This window comes from Plectropomus leopardus, chromosome 11 (genome assembly GCF_008729295.1).
Source record: "Plectropomus leopardus isolate mb chromosome 11, YSFRI_Pleo_2.0, whole genome shotgun sequence".
NCBI lineage: Eukaryota > Metazoa > Chordata > Actinopteri > Perciformes > Serranidae > Plectropomus > Plectropomus leopardus.
Genome location: NC_056473.1, coordinates 22,992,962 through 23,013,348, shown reverse-complemented (window position 1 = coordinate 23,013,348; position 20,387 = coordinate 22,992,962). Strand labels below are relative to the sequence as shown.

At 42.8% G+C, this 20,387-nt stretch overlaps 1 protein-coding gene across 1 annotated transcript in view; it reads right to left on the bottom strand.

Moving 5' to 3' along the window:
• Nucleotides 1-484: 484 nt before the first annotated feature.
• The window catches only part of b4galnt4a (beta-1,4-N-acetyl-galactosaminyl transferase 4a), a 162,586-nt gene continuing 142,683 nt past the window's right edge, over nucleotides 485-20,387 (bottom strand). Inside the window, exons 9-20 of the mRNA XM_042495373.1 lie at nucleotides 13,403-13,469; nucleotides 9,897-10,061; nucleotides 9,475-9,584; nucleotides 8,110-8,210; nucleotides 7,789-7,862; nucleotides 6,157-7,693; nucleotides 5,303-5,682; nucleotides 4,197-4,350; nucleotides 4,008-4,080; nucleotides 3,149-3,302; nucleotides 2,717-2,843; nucleotides 485-737 (exon numbers count right to left, since the gene is read on the bottom strand). Of these exons, the coding sequence (XP_042351307.1) occupies nucleotides 623-737; nucleotides 2,717-2,843; nucleotides 3,149-3,302; nucleotides 4,008-4,080; nucleotides 4,197-4,350; nucleotides 5,303-5,682; nucleotides 6,157-7,693; nucleotides 7,789-7,862; nucleotides 8,110-8,210; nucleotides 9,475-9,584; nucleotides 9,897-10,061; nucleotides 13,403-13,469 (3,057 nt within the window). The 3' untranslated portion in view covers nucleotides 485-622. The remainder of the gene's footprint in view (nucleotides 738-2,716; nucleotides 2,844-3,148; nucleotides 3,303-4,007; nucleotides 4,081-4,196; nucleotides 4,351-5,302; nucleotides 5,683-6,156; nucleotides 7,694-7,788; nucleotides 7,863-8,109; nucleotides 8,211-9,474; nucleotides 9,585-9,896; nucleotides 10,062-13,402; nucleotides 13,470-20,387) is intronic.

Sequence of the window (20,387 nt, the reverse complement as noted above, 5' to 3'; positions counted from 1 at the left end):
GTAGTAGTTGATATTTAGAAATAGTGTTTTACCAAAGACAGTTCCTCTACTCCATCTACGCCACCATGTCTGAATCTATCTGAATAACATGTTGACACACATTCTATTAGGCTCCCTCGTGAGAGCGTGTTAGAAAAAAAGATCTTAGGTTGTCTTCACATCTCCTTGTTAGAAAAAAAGGTGCTTCCTGTCACCATAAGCACACACAAGCGGCAACACACCCACATACACTTATATATGTACATACCCACGCATACACACAACCACTCACACAAAAACAGCTGCTTTCCAGTCTGTCTGAAAACATTGCACCAAAAAAAGGACAGAGAGAAGGAGAAACAAAAATAACTCTTCTCTCTGTACAGTAGTTCAGTCAGTGAGGCAAAGTGATGACTCAGGTCTATCTGCGTAAACGGCTCGCTTGTACAATTCAGATTTGGACTGTTTTTTTTTGTACAGACAAGCATACAAGAGAGGCCGATGGAGAAACAGAGGCGTCCCCGAGAGGAGCCTGTTTCAAAAAAAAGGCAGAGTTCAGGCAGTGAGCGAGCTCCCACAGGTCTCTCTCTCACACACAGTGGATCTGCAGCTAGGTTCAGAATCCTCTGACCAGCAGGGGGCACTATCCCTTAGGAGTTTTCTTGTTCTGGGCGTTCCACATGCCGCGTTTGGAGTGGTAGTAGTGAAAGAAGTTCCTCAAGCGTAGTCGCTCTACCTCCAAACCATTCTGCAGTACCCTAGAGAGGCAGGAGGGAGACACACTGAGTAAAAACTAGATTCTTTCAATCATGCTGCGTCAGGGTACGGCCACACATGAGCGAAATCAACACTGGCAAATATTTGCCTCCTGTTGACTTCCATCTAACATTTGCTAAAGGGTGAATAAAACGCTTGCTTCTGGTGGCTAAGCAAATTCGCATCTTTTCATCGCGTGGAGTTTAACTTTGATGGACTTTTAACAGCGAAGTTGCTGCCTAAACCAATAGCAAAGAAGTATGTCTTGATGAGACAGTGACGGTAGCCATGTTTAAGCAGCTGATATAGTGCAATATTTGCAATAAAAAATACAAACTGCCCCACATGAAAGATGCTGCTTGGCTGTCAATAAGGCGGAAAGCAGGCAGGGAATATGAGAAAATGGAAAATGTACCAATAGCACAATGTTTTGCTGTATCTTAAAGCAATCTAGCTAATACTTGCTCGCAAACTAGCTTTCTGTTTGCGTCACAACCTGCACTGCCCACATTACCGCCTTGGCAGTCAATGGTCACTTACCTGCATTTGCTCATCTGTGAACATCCCCTTAAAAGGGAAGCAACAAGCTTTATTTTTTAACAGGAGAAAATACACGGTTAAGAGCTACAGCAACTGTTCTTGGGTCATGTTCAAAATACGAAAGAGCAGTAACTGTACTTGTCTTCAATAGCCTGATAATTTTTTTTTTCTTTTTCTGTTCAAGTGTCAGTTTAGCCAACTTACATTTGGTGATATCATAACATGCAGACAGTTTTGGTTTTATTTGCTCAGGTTTTGATCCCACCCCAATAAAATTAATATGAATGAAAGTATATTTTTCATGCTTAAATGTCCAATATGTAGGACTGATTTGCATGCAAACAACATGGCAGACTCTGTGGAAGAGGACCAACACTGTATGTAGATATAAACGGCTTGGTCTAAGGTCACGAAAGCAAAATCATTCTTATTTTAAGGTGATTATACACTAATGAAAACATAGTTACACATTTAAGATCTAATTTCTGACAATAGATGCCCCTAAATCCTACACACAAAGCATTTAAAAATCCAACTTTAAAAAGTCAATTTCATAGCACCAACTATGAAATGATATCCTTCCCTATTATGTTGGTGAGTGCAGAAATCTGAGAGGTCGACATCTTAAGACATATTAAACCAAGATCGCCTGCATGGATCAATAGTGCAAGAGGTAGGTGAGAAAATATTTCTTTTTTTTTTTTTTAAAGATTATTTTTTGGGCTTTTATTGCCTTTAATGGACAGGACAGTTTGAGCATGAAAGGAGGAGAGAGAGAGGGGGTGACGTGCAGCAAAAGGTCAAGGCCGGAACTGAATCCGTGGTCGCTGTGGTGAGGATACAGCCTCTGTATAAAGGGGCGCCGCTCTATCCACTGAGCCACCAGGCACCCCGAAAATATTTCTATTTGTAAACCAAACCATTAACTGGCTGCTTCTATACCCAAATTCAGCTCATCATTGCAACACGTTTAATAGCCGTAGCCTGACCTGATGTTAGTAAAGAAGACATTTGAAAGAATGGGAGGTACACACACTGAATCCAAGACCTTGTTGGTTAAAAAAATCCCTCATCAATTCACTGGAAGCTTACAATTGTCATTGTGCAGGAAAGTCCTGTTTTCCCTTGTGTTTTTTGTCGTTTTTTTGCACCCTACTGGCACACTGTCCATTGCTTTAAAAGAGGGCATTTACTGAATTTAGTACACATGAGGCACAATGGTGACAAGCAATATATGAATATTAAAACAGTAATGAATTGCAATGCAACATGATGCAAGCTGGTACAATGCAACTACCACTAAAAAGCATACAATGTTTAACTATAACTTCAAACGTTAGCATGGAGTTGGGTCTACATCTTTAAGTCGCAATAAAAAATAAAAACTCCCTTCTACTAGTATTCATTGTAGGGCAACTGTGTTGGTTTGTTGCTGGGTTACCTGTCTAGCAGCTCCCAGTCTTCTCCACCCCAGCGGTCTTTAAATTCCTCTGTGTTCATCCCTCCAATCTTATCAAAATCAGACTTATAAATTCCAAACAGGCCGAAGCCGTTCACCTCCCAGTAACCTGCGGAAAGAACAAAAAGAAAGTTAAAAGGAACTATTGGTCCCTTGCACACCATTGCATCAACAGTGATCTGATGCCTACACAGAACATGTGCTTCTGATGCAAGAGCGTTTATTCTGCATGTAAATTGAAAATTTGTATTATGAATTCAAAGTACTTGTCTGAGACTGGGGAATGAGTCTGAGTGACAAGTCAATCTAAAAAAGACTTAAAAACTATGTTAATGCGTGAGCGTGATTATTCCTGTATGAGCACAGACGTGTGCCGGCATGCATATAATGCGTGTGTGTTTTGTTGTTTGTTACCATCAGGCTCCTTTGGCGAACTGCCGCAGCTGAGTCTCATGACAATGGGGGCGAAAGCAAGGCGTCCCTCCACACAGTGCTTCCTGATGCTTTCCAAGATGTTGAGAGGGAAGTGGATGTGCAGATCACACAGGAACACAATGCTGTGGCTATCCTGAAAAAGAGAACACAAACGTACATGCTCAATAAATTGAAATAATCTCTAACTCTGTGGTTCTGTGTACTAGCTGAAGCAAATGTGTGCATGCACTTAGATGTTCATATATGCTGCATATAGGATTTTAGGATTAAAGAAAGTGAGAAGTCTGGGCTCAGCATCAGCAACTTGTCTTCACTTCCAGAGCCTGCAGGTCATTCAGACATGAGTGACGGCCCTGTCATCCCACCGTGACAGCACTGACACTCAACTGACGGATCAACGTCTGTCCAAATTTCCAGCCGCTCCACGCCCCTGTGGGTGGGTGTGCACGCGTGTGTGACAGAGGAGACAGCCAGAGAGCGGCGTTAAAGGCACATGCACACAAATAACCTGCAAAAGTGAATGGATGTGACAGCCATGGCATACACATGACAGAGGGAATGCAGCTAACTGTCTAAGCGATTCGCTGTCACCCACAGCTGGGCTCTGTGGGAGAGGGCGAAGGGAAGCAGGAGGAGGCTCGGAGGTTAAGACGAGATCCACAGCCCCTGACAGACTGCCGTAGCAGTGATGCATTCATTATGCATGAGTGTTCTTTCTGTCTGTCCATCAGTAAAGGTTATGTGGTCAATGTGAGTGGCTGACCTTCAGTGAGTGGCTTTTTTCCTGCCAGCTCACACACTGTTGTCCTGCCTCTGTGTGTATGTTTGTTTCGCTAACCTCAATAGTGTCCACTCCGATCTGCAGGCCTGCTGAGCGCTCAAAGTTGCCTTCTCTCCTTAGATATTCATATCTGATAAAACAAATATAACACAAATCATTTGGAAAACCTTAAACTTGTTCTAAAATATTTCAAAATGTAATTAAAGTCCTTTTACATGGCTGACTGTGTTGCAAACACACACACACCTTGGCACACTACTCTCTCTTAGTGCCTGCTCTACGTCCATGTCTTCGCTCTCAAAGTCGACAATGATGATGCTGAAATTGTCATCCTTTGTCTGGCGATGAAGATTCTCCATGTCAGAGATAAACTGTTGTACCCAGCGAGCCTGGTTTTTCACTGGACAGTTAGAAAAAAGACAAAAGCAGATGGTAAGTTAGGAAAAGCAAACAAATCGGTCAAGTTGCAGTTACATTTTACATCCATGTCTGTCGAGACTCATGTAATCATGACAGTAGACATTGCTTTAAATATGGATGTTGCTGCAAAGAAGCACATGGATGCTTCACACACACCTCCAACCTCGCAGCACAGAAGATCTGTACAATCAGCACAGTTTCAGGAAGGACATCCAAGAGCAGTGTCTCAAATTCTGTGGCTGACAAATGTCTCCCCTTTTGTTATGGCGTTGAATGATGGCCAAAAAAATTTTTTTTTTTGCAGAACAACATGATGTCACAGTGAAATTGACTTTTTGGATATAATATGTCATCACTCCATGATTATATCCTATCACACATTTTTATGAAATTTGGTCATGATAAGAGTATGAGCTCTTGAGTTATAGCCAAATACATTTTATTTATTTATCTAATCAGTTCTTTCTTGAGTCGAAGTAGACGTTTGTGCCAAATATGTAGAAATTCCCAAGGCATTTTTGAGATATTGATGAGTATTAGACGGATGCAGGTCACAGGGATCTTGACATTTGTCCTTTGGCCACCAAAATCGAATCAATTCATTAGTGAGTCTAAGTTTGTGGTAAATTTGAAGAAATTCCCTCACTGTGTTCTTGCGATATTGGGTTCACAGGTATGGGACTGACGTACGAATGGACAACCCAAAAACACAATGCCTCCTGCTATGGCTATATTTATAAATATTAAATATATTTATATTTATTTTCCTTTCATGATGTACTGTATATTTCTTTGTACTGAATTTTCTCTGGATGAGTAGAAAATAAAACCTACTATAATCTATAATTATAACCTATAATCTTAGTTTAACAGTTGCTTTTATACCATTTATTTAGTATTGAAAATTGATCAAAGTCCCCCTTTTGACTAACCTGGCACCACAAAGTGCACCATGACATCTCTCCTCCACTGCAGCATGAGTGGCTGACAAAGCAAAGGCTTAGCATAGGCCGTGCTCCAGGGGGTCGCTCCGGGCCGGGCGGGTGACTTGGTGGAGGGAGGGGGAGGTGGGGTGGTGAGGGTGGACGTGGCTGCTGATGGAGCCGGGGCCGGTGCAGAGGCGGGGGCAAAGTCAGTGTTCTCTAGACTTTCCTCTCCCTGCCTGCTGCGGTGAAGCAGCAGGTAAATGTATTCTGACAGACGCACCACGCTGCGACCTCTCTCCATTAGCTCCAGCTCTACCAAGTAACGGTTTCCTCTTGCAGAGTCGCGCCGCTTCTCAACGTTGACGATACGCAGCAGGGTGTAGATCCTGGGGCAGAGGCAGGAGAAAAACTTAAGAAAGCAGAGACCGGCTCTTAAATGTCATACAAGAGAAAGGCAGGCAATGCAAATGCAAACACTATATCTAATACTATTCTCACAACTGGATTAATTATTGTTTGACTGGAAGCATACCACTTAAAAATTGTGGCTGCTGAAGCAAAGTGAAGTTGGCATGGTGTGATTTGGGAGGAAAATGAAAACAGAGTCAGTGGCCAAGCTACTTTACACAAATAACATCAAGGTTTCTGAGCACTGCTAGAGAAAATGGTAATAATTATATAGAGGATTGCTAACATGAAGTCAAAGCACCAGGGCATGAACAATATGTTCTCAGTGAAATTACTTCTTGCTTTACATAATGGTTAGCATAAAAAGCCACATTTGAACTTAAAAGGTTGCAGGAAAACATAAACCCTCTTTTAGTTTCACATCATTCCAACTCTGTTCCCTTTTTTCTCACCCTCCGTTGCGTTCGTTGAGTTTCTCCATGTACTGCGCCAACACGTCTACCACCTCGCTCTCTGCCAGCTGGAGGTTGCCAGACACGTTGCAGCGCAGGTCGTTCCAGTCAGATCGCAGCAGCTCAAAGTCCATCGGGTTGACTGAGAAGGTCCTCTGCCAGTTGATGCTCTCCTCTGCCCAACCTGGCCGAGCCTCGACCTCCTCGTAGCTGTAGTCCGACATCTCTCCCTCTTCAGGTTCAGGCTCAGGATCAGGGTCAGGGTCAGGATTAGAGCGGTTTGTATCCTGGTCCAGCTCTGCTGGGTTGGGGTCCGGGTCCGGCTGCTGCTGTGACTCTGTGATCTCGGAGGTCCTGAGGTAAGAGGTGACCCGTGTTTGACCTTGGAGCGTGTTTGCTGTGGAGTTCAACCTTTGCTGGGTAACTGGAGGGGGATCTTGATGAGGGGACAGGGAGGTTAGAGGGTCAACTTTGTCGGGTGCATCTGCAGAGACAGTAGTCTTTAAATCCCAGTGCTCCCCTTTCCTTGCGCTTTTCTCCGCTTGGTTTGCCCCTGCTGCCCTTCTAGCAGATTTCTGTACACTTTCATTCTGTATGTTGATGCTTCCATTGGGAGATGTCTTACCCTCTTTTGTTGGGGGATTGGGCCAGAGCTGAGGGGCACTAACAAGACTCCTTCCTCCTGTTATGCCTCCCCCAGCATGTCCTTTAGCACCTAAGTTGACCAACCTTGTGGTCTTGCCAGTTTGGTACAGAAAGACCCCCGGGAACACCTCTCTAGGGTGGCGAGATGCCCTCTCCTCCCTTCTCTCCCGACGCTGCTCCCTCTCCCGTTCCCTCTCCTTCTCCCGCTCCTTGGCAGGTCGAGGCCTGGTGATGTAGATCTTTTTCTCCTCTCTCTTCTCCTTCTTGTTTCCAAACTTGTTGTTTTTATCATGGAGGTTGTTGCTATGGGCGGAGTTGCTGAGGATCTGCTTGGCTCGGCTGGCGAGGGCAGACAGGGAGGACTTTTGGGGGAAAAGGAGTGAAGATTTGCTCAGTTTAGGCGGAGTTTCAGCTCCTTTCTCTTCTCCTCCACCACCACCTGTTGCTCCTCCTTTCCTGCCAGGGCTCATCTCTGCAGGGCCAGTGCGGATCCAAGACAAGGAGCGACCCCGCACCACGCTGTCCATGTCAGGGTCAAGGACCCTGGATTGGGTCTCTTCAAGTCCCTTACTGGCATCCTGTCTCATGTCTGTGTGATCTCTCCCCCAGTCTCTGTCCAGATCCCTATCCATCTGTCCATCTCTGTGAGGGAAGTGTCTCCTTTCTCTGCGGCGTATGATACTGTTAACCGCTCCTTCCCCCTCTTCATCAAGGTCCTCCTCCTCTTCTTCCCCCTCTCTTCCAGCTGGTGTGGGCACAGGCTTTGAGTGCTGAATAGAGGGGTTGGAGGTGTGGCTGATCTGGCTGGGGTGAGAGGGCTTTTTGGGCGACTGTGTGCCAACGATCTCCGCCTCGTCCTCAACATCCACCACCTCCTCTTCCTCTAGGAAATCTGGAGGCACGGATGATAAAAAGTCAAAACAGTGTGTACATGTGTGTAGGTATATGTGACTGCATGCATGACTGTGTCGGTTCATTATTAGTTACCATCTGGGTTGGGGAAGAAGAACGGTCTGTCATCTTCCTCCTCATCCATCTTCATATATTTGTAAAAACCAAACCTGGCAGACGCGAGAGGAGGCAAGACACACACATTAATACGCACACATTAAAAGAAGGTTGAAGTTTCAATGTGCCTCGCAGCATATTAAACTTAATCTCTTGGTGAGAGGTCGCATGAATCACTGCCATCAAACTCACAGGCACTTGAGCAGTCATTCTGCATAATCAGTGTACTCGCTCATATATGCAAGACAGAGACAAATGTTCCCTTTGCTCTCTGTGAGATAAAAGCAATAATGTTCTTACTTCTCCAAGTAGATAGGGGACTCTCTGTAGAAACACTTGTTCTCTCGTTCCATGTGGGTGAGACGGGTGAAGTCATTGGGGTAAACGAAGGACAGATAGACCTGATGGAGAGTTAAATGTCAATCAAAAATGCAATAACCTCTGACCACACTGATAATTCTCATTTAGTGGCACTCTGTGAGAATTAGATTAACACCAGCATTTAATCAAAATCACTCACTCACTTTACACAATGCTGTGTTTGGTTACAGTGATTCCTGTCAAATCTAAAACGGATTTGCTGTGTTTTTGCAGCTCTCACTTCCAGCTCAACACTGATCTCCGCAGCTGCTGCAGTAACTTGTGTTGTCCTAAAGGGGGAAGCAGCGCTCAACATTTCCTGCTTCCTTTCTGTGTTTTGATGCAAAGGAAGAGATGCAATGGCACTCCAAATCAGCTTCTCTGCTCTTTTGTTCTCTGTCTAATTGATCTGACTATTACATTGACTCTGAGCAGATTAAAGGGCCAGTGTGTCGGATTCAGGGGAATATATTGATAGAAATGGATTATCATATAATAAAATAAACGTTTTCTTCAGTGTATAAAATCTGTAAAATATGAATTGTTGTGTTTTTATTTCCTTTGAATGAGTTTTTTATATCTACATAGGGAGCGGTTCCTAGGTTATGTTAATTGACATGTTGCACCACCATGGTTTTTCAGCAGCCGAGAATGGACAAACCAAACACTGGCTCTAGATAAGGCCATTCATGTTTTCGCATTGGACAACGTAATCAGCAGCCACTTCATGACGAGCCAAACAAAGCTGGAAAAACACAGATTTGTAACATCAAACTGCTTTATTCAGTACATCTACCAGTTTTATTCAACTTGTACATTTGTGATGGAGAGGAAGAGACCTCTGTGGACAATGCTGCTTCCTGTAAAAATCTCCTCAACGTCCGGCTCTTAAGTTATCAAAGGAAAAATGTGAGCACACATTGGCAGTTGCTGGGCTAGCAGCCTTTCTGCAACAAGACAAACGTCATTGGAACAACACAGATTTATAACATGGAACTGCTTTATTCTGTGTTTTTAGCGATTTAAATTACCATGTCTGTTTTGGAAAGAATGAGGAGGATAATTCAGCTCCCAGGACAAACCTCCTGCACAGTCAACATTAAAATAATCCAAACCAGGAGTTCATTCTTGGCACATGGCAGAAGTTTCAGCTGATTGCAATCTACAACCCTTTACCAGTAAATCCTGCACGCCGCTCCTTTAACTGGCTACTGCTATAACTGGTTGCAATTCTGATGGCCCCGCGGGTCCTGGGTGGCAGGTTTTTTTGTGATCTATAGGTAGTGTGATAAAAAGACGACTTACAAATTGCAGGCCCTGGTATCTGGCGATGGGAAAGTCTTTGACTACATAGGTTGGAGAGTAGAGACAAGCCGGAAGAACGTTTTCCAGTCGGGAGGGGTCAATCATAGGAGCTGAGGAGAGAGGAGAAAGAGAGAAGGGGAGGTAAATATTAAAGATCAGGCACAAACAAATATAAATATATATATATATATATGGAATACTGGGTTCAGCAAACTGAAGAGCTGAAGATGGAAGATAACAAAACAAGGAGGAAAACACAAAAAATGGAACATAGCCAGGCAGAAGAAATGACTGACTGGCTCAAAGTTTTTCTGGCTGTCAATTTAGCTGCATTCAGACTATCATCATCAGTCAGTTAGAAAAAAATGACAGGCAAGAAAATCAGGATGAGGACAGCCTAAAACGATGACTGGCAGATTTACTGCTGTAGAAGGTGTCCCTGGGGTCTGGCTTTAACATATCCGCTCCATGCCGTATGATGCTGCCGCCTTCCAGACCCTGGGGCTGAGCCTCCTCTGGGAGATGGATGTGACTGGCCAAGGTCTGGGGGATGTGGTCCACGCTGTTCATCTTCAGATTGGACTCATCTGAAAAAATACAGAGACGGGGAGATGCAGAGATGATGCAGAAAAAGGAGAGGGGTTATTATTTTATTGTGATTAGATCAACGACAGACAAATTTGATGTGAGCCATTGGCAGGAAAATATCATGCACGTTTTTTGTGCTGCAATCATAAATCTTAACTTATCATGAAAAACTGGAGAATGATGACAGATAAGACAAAAAGTGCAGCAGGGAAGATGGAAAAAAAAGGAAGACGAGGACGAGGAGGAGAGACGAAACAAAAGCTGAAGTGTGAGATCAGAAACAAGTTGGAAGAAAACAAATACAGAGCAGAGCAGAGTCATAATTATACCAATCGATAGGAGGGGAGGAGGAGAGAGCATCTGTGATTAATGGTATGTCAGAAGCAAGGCCTGATGGGAGAAATGCTTTATAATTAACAGGGTGGTCAGCATCATTTTTATCCTCCAGAGGGTGGAGTGTGCACATTCACTGTGTGTCTCGAGCCACACAGAGAAAGCCTCTTTTTAGACTTCCTTTCTTCTAACAATAAGACATCTGTTGATCACATACCTGGTTTACACTGCACACAAGCCTTGCCAAGACTGACTAATTATCTATGTCACAGACATCCCCAAAACAAGCAAACAAATGAGGGAAACAACTGAACTCATCTCCTCTTTCTCTTGATTAATTTCTATAATGTTGCACAGATGTAGTTTCGTTGTGACTGAAAAAAAATCTGCATTTTTTCTGTATGACACAGACATTAAGACCTCATTCACATGGTAATACAACACAAATATGGCAATCATTTATAGTTTTGTGCTTATTTGAATATCTTGGTCTCTGTAGTAAATGTGCATGGATGTGCGATGGGGTTAATTAATTAAAAGCTACCATCTGGATTGCACTTTTATGGGTATTTTCACTGATTCTGAAGCGAAAAAGTATGATCACACCATTAAAGACTTGGCTTGGCTTGAACCCATGAGAAATTATTTTCGAATTGTACTGAACTGCCTTGCAAACTAAAATGTTATGTACCATACACAATTATGCAGACATAAATGGTAAATTAATTTGTAAAAATTCAATAACACACAGTTTGGGTCTGCAGGATTTTTTTTTATTACGAAGATGGATGGTGAGAAAACCATCAAGATGAGATACTTCATTCTGGATATTTTCTATAATCACTGAATAGTATGCAAAATAAAATAAAGTGCTTACTGCTACACGGATAGTCAAAAAATCAGTCTGGCACAATTATTCCTGGTTTTGGGACATGAGCTGAAAAAGCTAGTTCAGGGTCACTTTTTGGGCTCTCTCATGTCGAAATTAAGCAGCAAGCTCAAATGCCAAAAAAAAGGCAATCCGCAAAGACACCCATGTTGAAATGCCAAACTAATAGTAGAAATAAACATGTTTACAGCTTGGTACACAAAGTGGTTTTAGCCTCTACAGCTAATTCCAACATTTGTGACAAATGTAGAGAGGGTGAATTTTTATTTAACTGACCCATTTACATTTTATTTAGTGTTAAAGTAACGCATATTTAAGGATGCTTGAGTGGCGGGCCATCTGTGAGGTGTCACTACAGACTATAGCCTCTTTTACACTGCCTGACTTACACAGGTGGGAATTCTACGCTGTTAATCCACCTTGCCGTGCTGTGTAAAAGGTACAATTGCCGAATGGGGGTTGGGGGGACAGAGTTCTCATGTCTTTAAGCCAGTGTCAAAGGTATTAAAAGTGCCAAAACAATGTCTGTAAAAACGGGACAGCCGGCAGGATGTGATCATGAGCAGCATGGGTGTGACGTTTTGATGATATATTAAGTGCGCAACCCACAGTCAGAGGATTTAAAAAGTAGCTGATGGCAGTTAGCAGCTAACTCAACAAAGGAGGAGATCAGCTGCCCTATACAGGGATGGTAAATGATTGTTATTTCCATGTTTTGCCTTCATTATTGTTTATAAAGCAGTGTCGACGTGTATGTTAAATGTCATACTATAGGCCGACGCTGTTGTGTTACACGTTGAGCCAGTCGCACTGATTCTAATTCTGCAATGCTGGCATGCTGTCTAAAATCAGAGATTACAATGGCATGATGCCACCATTATTTGGTTCTGTGTAAAAATGCAAATAAAGCACAAAGAAGGGACTTCGTAGCGGCCCTTCAGCGTGATCTCTGTGTAAAAAGGGCTTCTGAGTCAGATCCATTCCTCGCTTCTCCACAGCTCCAACCTCAGAAAACCAAGATGATCACACAGAAATACCAGACTCAAGGCTTAAAAACCAATTGGTCACGTCATGGTTGCTACATCCATTAAGTTGTTGAAGTGTTGAGAATGAGGCTCATAGTTTGGGCATGAACTAAAAAACGATACCCTCTTATTAAGTGCTACAACTGCTTAACACACAGTGATGCTAATTGAAAGCCAATCAGAGACCTAATTAAACTGAAAAACACAGAGGACAAGTATCACAGGGAAAGCTTACAAATGTTTCTGTTAAACGGGAATGAATGTCAAACACTATCCACAGTAAGAAAATAGAGAAACCCAGTGGGATGGAGAGCATGACATAAAGGGAGGAGTAGGAATGGATGGGTGGGAGGAAGACAGATGAGGAGATGCACAAATCCAGCAGGTGACATCATATACAGTACAAGGCCTCGTTCTTCCCTGCCGGTCATCAACAAGACGACATACATCCCTAGCAACCTAAAACTTTGCCTAAAATGACATCTTCTCTGTGCAGCTGGCATTTTCCCTTGTTAACGATACTGAATCCCTGCAACACGCTGCTATTCTTGGAGCTACAGAGGTTAGACATCTACTCAGGAGCTAGTGCTCTCATCTCTGCTACGAATGACACCCACGGAGGAAAAATAGAGCATCTATTAGCTTCGGTATGTTCTCTTTGGCCTCACATAGAGAAGACGTGCTCGCAGTGTGCAGCTAGTCTATGAGAAGAAACTAGATACAAGATAAAGGAAAATATTGATTTCAAGCCTTCATCGAGACTGAGACAATAAATGTGGGTTCTTTGAGAGACAAGAGAGAAGCACATCTTGGTTCAGAAAAGGCTGATTCTGTGACATTAAGCTACTGATCGATACCAGACTAGACTAATGAAGTTGTTGTTATTTCCTGTTTCTATCTGGCAAGCTTTCAGGGAGACAAAAGAACCAGAAATAGAAAAGAGAAAGCATTTTTTTTCTATCATTATAGAATCCCCTGTTTTTCTTAGCCATAAGCAGAAAACTTTTAAGTCCATTGTTATTATTTTATTTCCAAGACAAAGTGATAGAAAATGTTTCCATGCAATGTATCAGCAGGGCAGAGCAGCTCTTACCAGTGTATAGGGAGATGTAGGCAGAGTCTATCACTTCATATTTCAGACCAGGGAGGAAGGGACGCCACTGTGTGTGAAAGCAAAGATGGAGAGAAAAGAGGATTGAGTGAGAGGAGAAAACTAAATGTCAACATGTGGAAAGTATAAGGTGAGCAGAAGCCGTCCGTCACTGTTTGCAGGCTAAGCTGTGACACTCTCAGTGTTATTGATCTTCGCAACATCACAGGATCGATCTGATGCTGGGTTTTTGTATAAACACACTTAGGCAGAGGAGAGAGAGGATAAAGGCGAAAAAAGAAAAGTGTGGCACATGGACAGAGAACATAAACGTAAGGCCGTGAGGGGCGAGGAAGGAATGAGCATAGAACAAGAAAACTGCGAAAGTCGACCGTGAGCAGAGCGAGAAATGAGCCATAGGAACAAGGCGGTGACAAGTAGGTGTGAAGAGGAAGATCTAGTAATGACCTGAAAACAGAGAGAAGAATGGAGAGAGGAATAAAGAGAGAGAGGCTACAATTCTTTTAAATAGATTTCACAATTACCACGTCACTTCTGGTTACTCGGGATATAATCACAGGAGACAGGTCATTTTCCAACCTGCGGGTTGAGAATACAAATATAAACACCCTCCTTAGGCTCATGCAAATGCCTCCACATGTGTATGCAAAACAAACATACACACATTTACTGTTTTTGATTCTTGTAGCACCAATATCTGACACATAAAAAGCCCAATCCAGCATTTGTTTTGCACAATATTTACATGTCATGCTCCTCCTTCACACCCAGCGCTGACACATGAACACAGAGGCACACATATCCCAAAACAAGTGCACATATAAAAGAACAACAAACAAGGTCGCAGTGTGACATCATGCTGAGCAGCAGCAGGGAGCACCTCAGCAGGGCCACAAAAGGCTTCAGCATCGTGTCATTATTTCAGGGTGATTGTCCTCAAGGTCGAAGCAGACGGCTGTCACGGCACTCATGGAAGGACACAAATAGTGGGGACCAAATATGAGTTGGAACTGTGAGTCACAGTGTTGAACCATCACAAATGTAACTTTAATTTGAAAAACAACATGGTTCATTTTTCAACTTGGAAGCAGTGGTTTGACAAAATTAAAGAGACGACCTTGCAGTTGTATGCCTTTGCAAACCAGTGAAGTTTCAGTTTACATCCATGTCTGTCCAGACTCATATGTTGCCATGGCAGCTGATAATGCTTCAAGTATGGATGTCGCTGCAAAGAAGCTACATATTCTAAAATATGAGTGACAGGTTCCATACAATCAGCACAGTTTTAACATGGACACCCAAGATTAGTGTCACCAATTCAGTATCTGATCAAATGTCTGTACTTCTGTTCTGATGTAATGGCCAGAAAAGTGGTTTTGCAAAATGCTATGATGTCACAGTGAAATTGACCTTTGACCTTTTGGTTATAAAATGTCATCACTTGATCATTTTATCTTATTGGACATTTGTATGAAATTTTGTCGTAATGTCCGTATGAATTCTTGAGTTTTGGCCAAAACATGTTTTTTGAGGTCACAGTGACCTTTAACCACTACAATGTAATCAGTTCATTGTTAAGTCCATGTGGACGTTTGTGCCAAATTTGAAGAGGTTCCCTAAATGCTTTCATGAGCTATTGTGTTTTCGAGAATGGGATGTATGTACATATGCATGGACATACAAAAAACCCCAAAAAGCCATATTTTTCCAGAGTTTTGATCACATGTCATGGTCTTCTACTCAAGATTTATTTTTTTTTTGGCACGATTGGCTGTGTCTGGTTAGTGTACTGCTGCAAAGACAGGACATGGCTCTGTGCTAAGCATAAAAAGTGACTCAAAAAGAAACATGTTTTTTGTTAAATATTAAATGAGGATTAATGGTAGCTGACGTTGTGACTCATAGTTCGCGGTGTATTAGTTGCATGTATACATGTAGGGGGAGGGTCCAACACTCTGCTGCTGTCACATCAGCCTTTCAAGCACAACATATAAACCCTTAAAATGCTGCATGTGCACCTATGTGACCTATTTTTCAAAGCTTTGCGGGAAGTTCTGGTCATTGTCAGGCCCCATAGATTCTCTGATTAATTCCTTCAAGGAAGGTTTTTTGGCCTGGCAGGCACTAGGGCATTTGCACCATATGTACACGGCCACACAGAATTTTGTCTTTGAGTGTGTGCGAATGTAGCTGTGTACGGGTGCGTCCTCTGTGAAATAGTGTTGACAGGGAGCAGCAGGAAGAAGCAGAGTCCTGCTCGCTGGCCCCACAAGTTCAACAGAGAGGAGAGAAAATCAATATCCAAGGGGAAATAATAAAAAGTACCAATCACGGAGCAAAATGGCAGCAGGCATCCAGCAGTGTTGTTTCATCACGTTTCATCATTCCTGGGCCACCCAGTGACATATGAGGGTTTGATTTTGTTTTCATTCAGCTGGCCAAAAGTGGGTGTTGCTCCAACTCAGTCTGTGGTTCGATGCCTGCTGGAGTTACACACATACAGTACTCATTCCAGCTTACACAGACACACAGACACATGCACGTGCGCGCGCACACACACACACACACACACACACACACACGCCTCTGGTTCCATCAGGCACAGGTTATTTTTTATTCCTCAATGATTAAGAGTTTATTGCTTCAGAGAGAGCTGGCTGCTGTTGTGTTTGTTTCCTTCAATTCAATCTGCTGCTCCAAAGCCTAAGGCGCTATGGATATGAAGTTGTTTTATTGGTGTGACACATAACCATCTGACCTTTCCCAGTTTATGCAAAAATCAATTCAGATTTCAGGTGCAATAAGATTAACGTAAAGTAAACACTTCCATTTAGTGTTCTCACAGTCCTGAAATTTCTAGGGAATGAATGGAGCTACGGTGAATCAAAACTGACAGCTTCAACTGGACAACGAGTGTCTAGCTGTTGTCCATGGTCATTTGTTCAGGAGAGGACACAGAGGTTCACTGCGTGCTTTCTATCTGTTGTCTCTCTCTGTCTCTGTCTCACTCACGCACACCTGGCTTTAGGCCTAAATTGGTTGAGTGGTTAACAGAAGTCTGTGGCAGAGAGGACAGCAGGACAAGAGAAATGTTAACAAGCCTGACGACACCTGCCCGAGGGAAAAAAAGCAGGAAGAGACTCAGACTACACTGATGTTATTTATTCATTTAACCTTTAATTTTAAAAGGTAGGTTGGATGAGCTTGCATGGTCATTCAGAAGAGCATTCTTCTCTACAGTTACGATTGTTTGAGGGTGGGACATAGTGGAATAGCAATTGAGGGCACTGCAATTACCACATGACCAACTCTCCGAAAGTTGGGAACTTTGAAAGACAGAAGGATGTGACAGGGAATGTATTGATTTATTTTTTATTGTAAAGAAATCCAATTAAAAGACCAAAATGAAACAAATAATTTATCCAGCTCCATTATTGTCCAAAAATTATTAAAGCCACAGTATTGAGCAACAAGTTTGCAGTGGATGATATTTTCCTTCATACAATAAAGAAGTCCACTGTAGTTTATTTTGGGCTGGTGCTAAAATGGATGGTCCACAGAGACAAGTCCCACCCTACTGCGCTGTGATCGACTAGAGCGCAAAAAGTTGTTTGTCTAATCACAGCAAACAAACATTTGAAGAACAGGGGCACAAAATTCTCAGGAAAAACGCAAAGTGGACAAAGTTCACAGCTCAACATCTAGGAGTATGTGGACACTGAAGAAAAGCCAACAGATGGCCCACGGCTGTAGACACAGACCCTGCCGCCCCCCTGCCCTCCCTCTGGTTCTCTGGCAGAGGAGCAATGCACAGCCTGGGTCAGTGGAGCTTGGAGGCTTCATAGGGGCTGTGGGACAGAGCCAGACAGGGCTGGAGGGGAAGTCATAGGGTATGGAAAGAACGCCACAGCTCAGTTACTTAAATTCATAACAAAACATCATATTTTATAAACTCTTCATAAATGTTTTGTTTGTAAAACTGGAGGCTTTACCGAGGCTCAATGAGCAGTCATAGTGGGTGAGAGGAGACCACAGAGCATGTTGGAAGCTCCACACCTAGAGGTGTTTGGAAATCGGAGGACAGCCGCAGACCTCCAACCTCTGGTTCTCCAACATGCTCTGCAGGCCCTGGCTCTCTCTCCCCCGCAATGACTGCTTCTCCAGCTCCTGATAGGCCTCCAGGATGCTCTGCGGGGCCTGGCTTGACTCTCAGCCGTCTGGCTTTATCCAGCAGCCCCTAAGCAGCCTCCAGCAAGCCCCACTGACCCAGTCTGTTCTCTGCTCCTCTGCCAGACAACCAGCGGGAGGTCAGACAGGTCCGTGCCCATGCCTGAGGGCCCTCTGTCGGCTTTCCTTTAGTTTCCACATACCCGTGGATGTGGACTTTTGGACTTAACGCATGCTGCTGAGATGGGATTATGGCAGAAAAATCGTTGTGGTTGTCAAAATATAACACTCTTTCATTTCCTGTGCGAACATGTTACGTCATCAGTTGCTTCATGGCAAAACAACCAATTAAAGCATCATAAACTTCCTGTCTTTATGTTGTCTCTTCAATCCATTCATTCTAGCATCAACCTTTATTTTGAGTCACTTCCACATACAGAATCCTGCATCTCTAAATAGCTTACTAACACACTAAATGTGTATCAATCAAAGGCAAAAAATAGTCGCCAACAAATGCAGTGTTTGAGTAAAAGTTGCCAAAAACTACAGTGCCCAGTTGTTTTTTGGGAATTACTTAGCCCTCATTAAACATACAACTATATGTTTGTGGCCAAAACTTAAAAATGCGTATCTTTAGTTGGACTCAATGAGGTTAGGGTTAAGAAACACAGACACAAAGTACAAAGTAATGAGAGACAGAATCATGCAATTTTGGTCTTTTCAATACAAAAAATGGCCTTGTTCTTTCAACATATACTGTATGTAACATGATCTATGATAAAAGTTGCAGACAGACATAAAGTCTATGGTGAGGATCTGTAGAAGTGGGCCAAGGCTAGATAAGAGATAAAAGAGGTAAATATTGCTTCAGGAAAGCTTTTTTTGTTCCCAGAGTTATAGTTTAGTCGTGGAGAGTGGACAGAGAGAGAAGAAAGACAATACATAAGACAGTGAGAGAAAAAGACTGCTGCCAGTGGACTCCAGCGTACCCCAAAGTATCAATGAGATAAAAATCTCAGACAATCCTGAAAAGGATTTGGGGCTTTGAGCTAAAAGCTTTGCAGACTTTGACACATTTGGCTCATTTTTGACAAAATGTATTGTCATAATCCCCCTAAAACACATCGTGCGATTGATCACTGTGGACACAGACGTTAAGAAGTTCACATTAAGTCCACTAAATACTGAGTCAACTGTCTCTCAGCCAAAGTGCAAAACATTTAAAGGACACAAATAGAGTGGAGGTTGTTTGTTACTGAGGTGAGTGAATGAGACACAGCTCTCTCTATTGCCAGAACAGTTAATAAGTCTTATAAACTTCCCGTCATCCACCATTTGGTCTGTGATCACTCATTTTTAGTTTAAATGAAAAGTAGAACACAGCACAGGCACTCTAGTTGACCTGTCTTTGTGTTTCTGTTGCCAGACAACTGTTCGGCCGGAGAAACGGTGACTTCATTGACAATGACATGTTGCTAACAAGCCAAGAATTATGTCCTGTAGTCGACGTGCAAAAAAGGCAAAGTGACAGCTAACAAGCTAATGAGAGCACACAATAATAACCTTTGAGTGTTTGTGTCTTTGCCTCCTTTGGATACGTTTAGTAAGTAGGTGGCATCTTTTATTGTATTCTAGTCCTGATATGTAGCAACATACTTAATGCAGTAACAATGTGTGTGATCAGCAAACAGTAGCTGTCTCCTTTCTAACAGTATTTACATGTATGATGAGAGGTGGATGAGAAAGATTGAAACCATTCTCAGGTATGTACAATAAATATGAGGCTACCTCCAGTAGCCAGTTAGTTTAGCTTTGCATAAAGACTAGAAACAGGAGGAAACAGCTTGTCTGGTTCTGTTCAGTGGTAGCAAAATTTGCCGACCAGCAACTCTAAAGCTCATAATGTCATATATCTACAAAAACTGTCAGTAAAAACACACATTAGGGATTTACATTGGTTTCCTGGAAACGTGTCATGTTCTTAAGGTAACCACCCTTACAGAAAAACTATATGGATTTAACATGTGCAAAAACGCATGCAACTTTTATCTACCCCCTCTGGCAGTGAGAGTAATTACACAAACAATATCGATGCAAGCTTGTGAAGTACGCCACCAGCTGCTCTCGCTTTAACCTTTTTGGACTTCAGTCTCTCCTCTGAGTGACCACTGTTTTTTTGTATCTGGAGCATCCACTCCAGAAACTTTTCTTGGATGCTTCTCGGGATATTCTGTTATTGCTTCAGCCATGCTCCTGCTGCTACATCAACCTGGTCTCCCCTTGCCTTCCTGCACCCTTGAGCTCTGGCTGGTTGACATAAAACAAATCACTTTCGATGCACCAGCGCAGTAAAGTCGTCACAGACACTACAACTCCAGTATACTGCAAAAAACAGAGAACTTTCCCTGGCGGCAAAAGGCTTAATCAGCATTGAATGAACTCATTTGGCAAGGGCTTGAATGTAACAGACGTTCATTTATATATAAAAATCCCACACTCCTACTTTAAGTAATAATACATTTGTTTTCAAGAACAGAGACACAATGTGTGAGATGACACATAATGACAAGAAAAAGTTCCATTCACTGATGGGATTCAAGAAAAGTTATGACAGCTTTGGTAGGTAGAAAGACTGAGAGTGAATTTTAACTTTGGCAGTAATGGAAAGTCGGTAGCGCGGAGCTATGGTGCTGCCCAGTGACAGGCGCCTGGCAGCAGAGCATCAAGGAGAGACTCCTGACAGGCTCTCAACAGACACCTCCCCAACAGAGCACAGAAGACACAAACGACTGTGGGTCTT